This window comes from Chiloscyllium plagiosum, chromosome 29 (genome assembly GCF_004010195.1).
Source record: "Chiloscyllium plagiosum isolate BGI_BamShark_2017 chromosome 29, ASM401019v2, whole genome shotgun sequence".
Lineage (NCBI taxonomy): Eukaryota > Metazoa > Chordata > Chondrichthyes > Orectolobiformes > Hemiscylliidae > Chiloscyllium > Chiloscyllium plagiosum.
In genome coordinates, this window is record NC_057738.1 from 24744407 (window position 1) to 24755302 (window position 10896).

At 38.9% G+C, this 10896-nt stretch overlaps 1 protein-coding gene across 6 annotated transcripts in view; it reads right to left on the bottom strand.

Annotated features, from left to right (window-relative positions):
* Positions 1-10896, bottom strand: part of trip13 (thyroid hormone receptor interactor 13) — a 41020-nt gene that overhangs the window by 21286 nt on the left and 8838 nt on the right. For all 6 annotated transcript variants that reach the window (XM_043719335.1, XM_043719337.1, XM_043719336.1 and 3 more), the window contains 5 exons: positions 8863-8918; positions 7755-7845; positions 5756-5828; positions 4254-4317; positions 3604-3690 (listed from right to left, as the gene is read on the bottom strand). In XM_043719335.1, the coding sequence (XP_043575270.1) occupies positions 3604-3690; positions 4254-4317; positions 5756-5828; positions 7755-7845; positions 8863-8918 (371 nt within the window). The remainder of the gene's footprint in view (positions 1-3603; positions 3691-4253; positions 4318-5755; positions 5829-7754; positions 7846-8862; positions 8919-10896) is intronic.

Sequence of the window (10896 nt, forward strand, 5' to 3'; positions counted from 1 at the left end):
GAAGTGGAGGAGATGCGGTGGAGGGCATCGTCGACCACGTCGGGGGGGAAATTGCGGTCCTTGAAGAAGGAGGCCATCTGGGTTGTACGTTTTTGGAACTGGTCCTCCTGGGAGCAGATGCGGCGGAGTCAAAGGAATTGGGAGAATGGGATGGCGTTTTTGGTTGGCCAAAACAAGAGATATGGGTAAAGGCAAGCATATGAATTAAGATCACAGATCAGCCGTGATCTCATTGATTATAGGAACAGGCTCAATTGACTAAATTGCCTGCTCCTACTTTTATATTCCAGAGATAACAGGAGCAAGAGATATGGGTAAAGGCAAGCATATGAATTAAGATCACAGATCAGCCGTGTCTCATTGATTATAGGAACAGGCTCAATTGACTAAATTGCCTGCTCCTACTTTTATATTCCAGAGATAACAGGAGCAAAGCAACCAATAGAAATTTGATACACCTTTTAGGTGCTTTTACAGATTCTTATGGTATGATTTTAACTCTAAGTGGGGGTGTATTGAACGACCTAATTAAATATTGAATAAGATCTGGGGATTCCAGTTTGAACACTTATGATTGACAATATTGAATTTCCAAGGTTGACAGGAAGGACTTGCATTTTGAATGGTTCAGGTGATGACAATAGCAAAAGCCAAGATTTAATAACACAAGCACACTTAAATGGGAAGCAAGTAGGCAATCAGTGCTAACTGCATATTAGACAGTAAAGTCCAGGGAATTGTTCTACGCAAATCACTAAGAATGTCAACTTCCAAGGAAAGCCAAGTCTGAACAAGCCCTCCCAAATTCTAAAGGTCATGATACACAGAAACTAGAAGAGATGATGTTCTAGTTTCAATAGCATTTGAGCCATTCAATAGCATCAGCCTGATCCTCTACCTCAATGCCATATATCTGCTTTCCCCAGTTACATTTTTAGATTTTAAAGACATTGAGAGGTATCTATTTCTTCCTTGAATATATTCAGCAACTTGGCTCCTTCTGTGGTTGAGAATTCCACAGGTTCGCTACCTTTTAGGCAATGAAATCTTTCCTCATTTCAGTCCTGAGATTGTGACCCCTGGCTCTAGACTCCCCACCAAGCAAAACACTCTCCTTACATCTAATTTGTCCAGCCCTGTTTGAAGCATCATTTCAATCCAATGCCCTCTTATCCCTCTAAACTCTAGAGAATACAGGCCCAGTTAAACAAATCTCTCCTCATTAAGACAGTCCTGCCATCCCCGGTATCAGCTGAATAAGCCCCTGTTGCACTCCCTCTATGGCAAATATTTTCTCTCTTAAATTTAGAGTCCAAAACTGCATGCAATACTCCAGGTGCAGTCTCACCAAGGCACTGCAGAACTCAAATCCTCTTACACTGAATGCTAATATACTGTTTGCTGCCTTAATTGCTTGCGGCAGCTGTCTGTCTACTTTCACTGACTGGTGTACAAGGACAAGGACACCCAGAGCTCTTTGGGAAATGTAGATGTATGAAATATTACCATTTAATTAAGATTCTGCCTTTGTTTTTCACACATGAATAACTTCACATTCATCAACCCTGTCCAGTTTTGTTTTGTCAGAAATCATGGAAATGGTGCATTTTGACACCCATCTAGGCGGCATTTATACATATCATTAATAGCTGGGGCCTAAGCACCAATCTTTGTGGTACCCCACTAGTCACTGCCTGACACCTGGAAAAAGACCTGTTATTCACACTTTATTTTCTGTCTGTCGACCAATCACAACTATGCCAATTTCTTACACTCTATGTACTTTAATTTGCCCACTAATCTCTTATACGGTGAATTTCCAGAGCCTTCTAAAAATTGAAAGATATCCCATTCATTGGTTCTTCTGTTTATTCCACTGGTTACATCTTCAAAAAATATCTAGTTGATTTAAGTATGATTTGCCTTCCATTAATTCATTCTTTGTCCATGATTGCAAACAACAAATGCTGGAGATCAGTGGCTCAGACAGCAAGCTAATGTTGCGAGTCTGGATGACACTTCAGAGCTGACTTTGTCCAATCTTGCAGCTTTACTCCAATATTTTATCATCACATCTTTTACAGCAGACTCCAGCATTTTCCCCACTACTGATATTAGGCAAACTGGTCTGTAATTCTGTTTTCTTACTCCTTCCCTTTTAAAACAATGAGATTACATTTGACACCCTCTGTAGGAACTGCCTCCAGAGTCTAAAATTTTGGAAGATGACTCCAATGCAGCCAATGTTTCTAGTGTCACTTCCTTGTCTTTTTCTCTTTAGTAGTAAAAGATTTTACTGTTAGTTTCTGCACTCCCTGCAATTTTATTCTCTTCTTTCCCACTTGGTTACACTTTTTGTTTTTTTGATTGAATTCCAAAATGTCCCCAATTCCAAGTTCTAGCTCAAGGCTGTAACATGTCAATACTTAATGAAGTAACACTCTACTCTTCAACTGCCAGTATGTTCATTTTTTCAAAGAAAAAGCTGATTGGCCCACTCCTATTCTTGCGCACAATCATTCCTCATATGTGCTTCACCTTTTTATTAGGCCATGATTAATTAGTACCTCAAATTCATGTCTATTCATTAATTCCATCCCAGATGTGAGCTTTTCAACTTGTCTATCTCTCAAAGTCCCACATTACACTCATGACATATGCTCATTTCCCAAGTCAAAAAGATGTGAACTCAGATTCTACTCCAGCACTGAGCACAATAGAACTAGGCTGATGGTCCAGTGTAATATTGAGGGAGTGCTGCACAGTGGGAGGTTGCACCCTCATAGGAGATATTAAACCAAAGCTTCAAGTATCCTCTCAAAAGAACATAAGATATCCCTTAAAGCCAGTTTGAAGAAAAGGGAAGTTTAATATCCTAGCTCAGTTGATTGCATCTCACCAAGGTAGCCAGGGTTCAAACCCCTCAACTGGCAACATAATCCATGTCAACACTGCAGTGTAGTACAAAGATACTAACTTGTGGAGAACATTGAAAAGTGAAGTCTCACCTGCTTGTACAGATATGGGGAAACTATTATATTTAAATGAAGAGCAGGGAGTTCTCCACAGTTATTCCTCTAACCAATTTCACTAAAAAAAAGACTAAATGTTCACTTATCTCATTGCTGTTTGAAATCATGGTGTGCACCAAGCTCATTTACATAACTTTGGTCAGAAAATCTTTTGGATGACCAGACTTTGAAACATTTTGCAATGAGATGTTAAAACTAACTATTAACAGTACAATATGTTAAATTAAATGTTAAACTGAAGCAGGTAGAAAACATGGAATTTATTAATAAATTTCACTACCAATTTTCTGCCAGTTAACATGACAGTCCATAACAGTCCAGTGACACCTAGTGGCAGATTACCAGGTTTGGTTTTCTAAATTTTTAAAACAGGTACTGAGCAAAATCAGATTTTAAATGCACAGAAACGTCATTTCAGTTTGTGACTGCTTATGTTCCATATGAGCCTCCTCTCACCTTAGTTCAATCTCATAATAGTCAAAACAAAAACTTCAAAAAAGGTCTCATGAGCAGATTCAAACTTGCCACAGCAATGCTAGTTTTAGATGTTATTTAGGTCAGATGGTCTTACCTCATCAATTAAAACAAATATCAGAGATTCCGTGTCCATAATTAGATCCCGAATGGTTTGAAACATCTTTGTAACAAGTTTGCCACTCTGTTTAAGAAGATTTTTTAAAATTAAAACTTAGTTCATAATTAATATTTATTGCTGCTCTGTAGTTGGTTCTCTACATAAAAGACCAACTGTTTGCAAATTCAATCTAAATTGAGAGAAATCTTTTAGTCCTACTTCCATTTCTGCAAGACAAATCAATAACCAAGGGTAAATTGATAGGTGCTAAACCAATTGACTCAAATCAAATTTGTGTGGTTGGTTTTGCATTCAGGTATTATATAAAACGGAGGGTTTAATAACACACTCTTGATAACTACTGGTTTTCCATATGTACTAGAAATTATATTTTCGTGCAACAAATCGCAGATGTTGACCTAGACAGAAAATATCGATTTTTCATTAATGTCATCACAAAATTTATAATGCGGAATGAGGGCTTAAATTAAGAAATGTTAGATAATAAGAAAATCATTTTTGGCATCAAAGGATGAAAAACATGATGTAATGGACCTTAGTTTTTTTTTAGTAAAAAGAGATTCCTCCTGGAAAAGGAGAAACTGTAAAAAAAAATCTGAATGTGAAAATGAATGGAAAGGATTTACCTCAGAAAACCATTTGGAGAAGAGACTATGGCTGTTGATTTCTACCAGCTGCCCATATCGGTACCTGAAACACAGTTGTGGAAGCAGTCTCTTGAAGACCATTTAAAAAAAATCAAAGTTCATTGGCAATCTAACCCTTACAATTAATGATTACATACACTATCATAAAAATACAAAAAAGAAATGAGCTGAGAATTGTTACTTTCTCTGAAATTGTGACCATTTTGTGCTCCCAACTACAAAATCTTTAATAAGACATAAATGTAACTCTGATTAAGGATGTTGCGATAGCGCAAAAAAACCCACACCCACTGAAAACTCCCAGTCACAATGAGCAATTTCCCATATTCATGGGATGTGGGTGCCACTGGTTAGACCAGCATTTATTGTCTATTCCTAATTGTCGAGAGAGCAGATAAGAGTCGATCACATTGCTGTGAATTTGGAGTCACATGTAGACCAGGCCAGACCAGTTTTCTTCCCTAAAGGATATTAGTGAACCAGGTGACTTTTCCCCTAATAACTGACAATGATTTCATAGTCATCATTAGACTCTTAATTCCAGATTTTCATTGAATTCAAATTCCACCATTTGCCACAGTGGGATTTGAACCTGGACCCCCAGAGGATTACTTGGATCTGTGGATTAGTCTAATCATGATTAAAGTTGACAGTAGCTTTAATACTGGAGTAAAAGGATAAAAATGAATAATGGTGCTGCTACACTACAAGTGGGAGGTCAAATTTGCACTTGAATTCATAACTAATAAATTTAAATTATAACAAACTGGAAATTTCAGACTTTATGTAATCCCTATAGTTAGGAATAGGCCATTTGGCCCAACAAGTCCACACCAACCGTCCGAAGAATCCCACCCAGACCTATTCTCCTACCCTAATACTCTACATTTCCCCTGACCAATACACCAAACCTACACAGCCCTGAACACTTGGGCAATTTAGCAAGGTCAATTCATAAGCCTACATATCTTTGGACAGTGGGAGAAAACCAAAATGCCTGGAGGAAACCCATGCAGACACGGGGAGAACATGCAAACTCCACACAGACAATCACCCAAAGCTGGAATTGAAGCCGGGTCCCTGGCACTGTGAGGCAGCAGTGCTGACCACTGAGCTACCTCACCACCCCACGTTATAAATATATTCATATTCATGAGAATGTGAATGCTATTTCTTCAGAGAGTGATGGATTCATATCCAGCTCACAAAAGGTGAATGATTAATTTGCATATTTAAACTGCTATACCATGTAGATCCTAGATTTAGAAACCAATTGCATTAATGAAACAAAGATTCATCACTCTCCTATAAATCCATTAAAAAAGCCAGTTAAGTAAAGGCTAAAAACATACTTGTGTACATATGCTTTCCTTCCAGCGAAGAATCCGTTTTTACAAAAAAAAGTCAGCAATTATCAATTGAGAACGCTACAAACTTCCATAAAATTGTTTAACACAATGCAACACCTTGGTTGAACTTACCGGTGAGAAAATCGAATGGTAAGTTTTTGTGCCAGTGCTTTACATAAAGATGTTTTACCAGTTCCTGGGGGACCTGTGTTAAAAAGAAAAAAAATTGACATCTGTGGTTACAAATTTAGTTATTTTCTAAAATTGTTTGTTTATAAAAGGATGGTGGAAAGCAGATGCGATAGTAACTTTCATTATGATTCCAGCTGATGAAATTACTTTTAGAGTACAGAAGGAGACTGTTCAGCCCATAACATCCATGATAGTCAACAATGATTTTACTCTAATAATCATTTTCCTGGAGACCAAGTAGAAATCTAAATACTGCTTAAATGTTGAAAGTTTTGATTCAACTGCCCTTTCAGACAGCAAGTTTTCAACTATCATAGTCCTCATTGAAACAAATATCCAACTATCAAGCTATGCTCCCTGATTATTGACCACGCTACTTATTTGGTTTTAGCCCAATCATCTTCAGCTACTTTATCAATAATCTTCCTTCCATAAGATCAGAAGTGGGGATGTTTGCCGATGTGATCGCGATGCTCAGCAGTATTCATAACTTCTCAGACACAAGCAGTCCATGTTCAAATGCAACAATATCTGGACAATCTTGCTGATAAGTGGCAACTAACAGTCATACCATACTACTGCCAGGCAATGACCACCTTGCAATAAATACCATCTAATCATCACACCATGACATTCAATGGTGTCACCATCACCGAATACCCCAATTAACACCCAGGGAGTTGCCATTGACCTGATATTCAATATGACTCGCCACATAGCTGCAGTGGCTACAAGAACAGGTCAGATGCTAGGAATACTGCAGCAAGTAACTGACACCCCAAAGCCCATCCATCATATTTGAGGGAGAAGTCAGGAGTACAATAGAATACTGAGTTTCTGGATGGGTGCACCTCCAACAACACTCAAGAAGCTTGACACCATCCAAGACAAAGCAAGCGACTTGATTGGCACCACACCCACAAACATCCAGTCCCTACACTAATGCTTAGTACACACAGTTGCTACTATCTGGAAGATGCACTGTAGAAATTCAAAAATCACGAATCAGTAGCTTGCAGTCTCATGACCAATTCCACCTCAAAGGTCAAGAGCAGCAGACATATGGGACGACCATCACCTCCAAGCTCCCCTCTAATCCACTCACTTTCCGGATTTGAAAATATATCGCTATTCCTTCACTGTCACTGGGTAAAATTCCTAGAATCCCCACCGTAAGGACAGTTGGTCAACCTACAGCACAAGAACTGCAGAGGTTCCAGGAAGTTAGCTTACCATTACCTCAAAGCAACTCGGGACTGGCAATAAATACTGACCAGCTAGAGATGCCTAGGTTCCATGGATGAAAAAAAAACAATGTGTGTGGGGAAAAAAGTGCATTCTTAACCATGCCACTCAATCTTTAACACCTCTAACAGGTCCATTCTCAACCTTTGCTGCTGCAAGGAAAACAACCCTAGCCTGTCCAAACTCTTCTAACTCAGGCACTGTAGTCCAGGCAGCATTCTGGTAAATCTCTCTACCCTCTACTGCAATCACATTCTTCCTATAATGTGGTTGTAGTTGTGGCCTAACCAGCATTGTTACAATTTCAGCATAACTTCCCTGGTCTTGTACTCTGTGCCTCAGCTAATAAAGGCAAGTACCCAATATGCCTTCTTAACTGCTTTATCTACCTTCAGGGATCTGTGATTATGCATACCAAGGATGTTCTGACCTTCACTATTTTTCAGAGTCCTACCATTCACAGTATGCTCTTGCAAAGTTCTGAACATTCCAAAGTTGGATAGGATGCAATTATCAATACAGTTAATGAGATCAGGCAGGATTCAAGATCTATAATAGCAAATGCCAAGGCAAACAGGACTGGTACCCAGATATATAGCAGGTAACAATTTTAACAAGAGATAGGACTGGCTGAAAGCACTGGAACAGCACAAAAATACACGAGATAATCGATTGTTAGAGATTCAAGACTGACCATGAAGTAGTACCACTCGATTCCAGGTAATCAAATTGCTATCAACACTTCTGTCAGAAAACAGTAAAGTAGTTGAGACGTAGTCAAGTAACTGCAGGAACAAAGTGAATAAGTTATCAATTACCCAAAAAGGTCAAATTAAATTTACTTTAAATACAAACTGCAGGAATAATAACCTTCAAAATGTACAAAAAATATTAGATAATAGATTGAAACTTTTTAAAAGAAAATCTCAGTTTGAATATAGCCTGTGCAAAGTCTCAAATATTTTGAAATACATATAAAGGAAACAAAGGTTGAAACTAATTTTCCTCAATATTTTTGTTGATTACACATTAATTTGAATGATTTGCATTTGACTTCTCCAATTAGGACACTGCTCTGGAAAATTTATTTAAAGCTGATTAAGCATTTTGACAGGTGCACCTGAACATGCCAACACTTCTGGGCCAAGACAATTTGTTTGACGTTTCAAAAGGCCCCACTGAATTAAGGATTTGTTCCCTTCTACCACAAATGTGATTTGCTGAAAATGAGGGGTAGACACCTCATCTGGGTCCTGCCTGTCATTTTAAAAGGCCTGCAGATTGGGTCCTACTCTGCAAAAAAGTTCTGGCCCAGTTATTTTGAAACACAGTCAAAAAGAAATTGAAAGAAAATGTTGTGATATAGAGACTTTATTTTAAAATAGATAATAATGGCAGAAAAAAGACAGACTATCGATTTATCAGAGCAATCCTTTATGTCAAAGTCAAGATAATGAGAAAAAATAGAATAGATAAATAGAAGTATGAAGGAATGGAATGCCGAACCACATGAAGTCAACATAAATGGGTAGGACTGCAATGGGAAAAAACAAGAATATTTTTTAAGGGACAATTCTGTGACAGATTACTTTGAAGAATCAAAGATATTTTTAAAGACACTGATATACACTCAAAGTTGATTTTGTTAAATATTAAATTATTAAGCTATTTTCAATTCTGTCAGCAAATCTTGATAAACTAAATATCGTAGCATTATCAGCAAAAATGGATTATTCATAGACATGACAAGCAGTTTATTCCAACATAGCCAGAATACAGTGATAAGTTTTAAAAGCACTTACTTGTGATTTAACCTCACTATCATATATCAGGCTCTCCCAAAGTCCATGGAACTCACCTACAAATATGGAATGAAAAGCTATATTGAGCAGAGTGCAAAGTTCATTATGTTATATAATGAGAATTTCAGATTCATAAGAGCTGCAGTTCTTTTTCAACAAGAATTGCCATACTTACTAGAAAGTTTGATATTCACCTTCTTTTAACAAAAAGGTAACAAATAGCCAGAGCAATCATGAGCTGGCTATGATTTTTATAGTTAACTATATAAATAAATGCCCATATTATGCAAGTGGCCTTTTACATGCACCAACAATTAACATAACATTATATCATTAGATGCTAAAGTGGTTTGTAAACTCACCATACATTATTCCAGGTGAATAAAAGAATGTTTGATTCCAGGTGGTGCTGTAACTATCAGAGTACTCTTACTTATTGTAGTAATGTGGGCAACTTTCTCCCCCACCCAAGATAATGATGGTGAATAGCAACTTTACCTATAAATTTGAGTGACGTGCTGGGGATATTTCTTAAAAAGTGTTACAGAGCATAGTTGTCTTTGTAAAGTTATGGATATGTATACAACACAGAAGGCTATTTTAATAGCTGTGCCTTTGCTGGTGCGCTTTTATTGATTCTACTTCCTTTCTCCTTCCTCATATGTTCTAAAATAAAAATGGGGAGAAAGTGAGGTCTGCAGATGCTGGAGATCAAAGTTGAAACTTTATTGCTGGAACAGCACAGCAGGTCAGGCAGCATCCAGGGAACAGGAGATTCGACGTTTCGGGCACAGGCCCTTCTCCAGGAATGGCCTGAAGAAGGGCCTGTGCCCGAAACGTCGAATCTCCTGTTCCCTGGATGCTGCCTGACCTGCTGTGCTGTTCCAGCAATAAAGTTTCAACTAAAATAAAAATGGCCAAGTACCTTTGAAAAGTTGCTGAATCAGCTTCCACCACTCTTCGAGGGTGTCTTTCCAACTATTAGTCATGTAGAGCTGCTCAATGACTTGAACTCCATAAGGTCAACAGTGACATTCAACAAAATGTCATACCAGAATCAAAATATTAACTGTTTCAGCTGCCAGACCTGCTGAGTTTCTCCAGTATGGTTTGTTTCAGATTCCCAGCAGCCACTGTATTTTGCTTTGATTTGAATGTTCAATAATAGTTGCACAAATGTTCATTACTATTCCCCTTCCTCAGATATTGAAGCAGTCCATGCCCCATTGCAGCAAGAACTGGACAATATCCAGAATAAGGCTAAAATGTGGCACAATTGTTACTTGCCACACTAATGTCAGGCAATAATCATTTACAACAAGACAGAATCTAACTATCACTTTTACATTCAATGGCAATATCATCACTGAATTCCCCACTATCAAAATCCTGGGAGTGTTACCATTGACCAGAAACTAAACTGCTCCAGGTATAAATGCTGTGGCTACAGAGGCAGGTCAGAGAAACCTGCAACGATAATTCACCTCCTGACTCTCTAAAGTCTATCCTCCATTTACAAGACACGTCAAGAATACCAACAACTTCCACCCCGACCTCAAATTCACCTGGACCGTCTCAGACTCCTCCCTCCCCTTCCTAGACCTTTCCATTTCTAATCTCGGGTGACCGAATCGACACGGTCATTTACTATAAACCAATCGACTCCCACAGCTACCGAGACTACACCTCCTCCTACCCTGCCCCCTGTAAAAACGCCATCCCATTCTCCCAATTCCTTCCGCCGCATCTGCTCCCAGAAGGACCAGTTCCAAAAATGTACAACCCAGATGGCCTCCTTCTTCAAGGACCGTAATTTCCCGCCAGACGTAGTAGACGACGCCCTCCACCGCATCTCTTCTACTTCCCGCTCCTCCGCCCTTGAGCCCCACCCCTCCAACCGCCACCAGAACAGAACCCTACTGGTCCTCACCTACCACCCCACCAACCTCCATGTACAACGTACCATCCGCCGTCATTTCCGCCACCTCCAAACGGACCCCACCACCAGGGATATACTTCCCTCTCCTCCCCTCC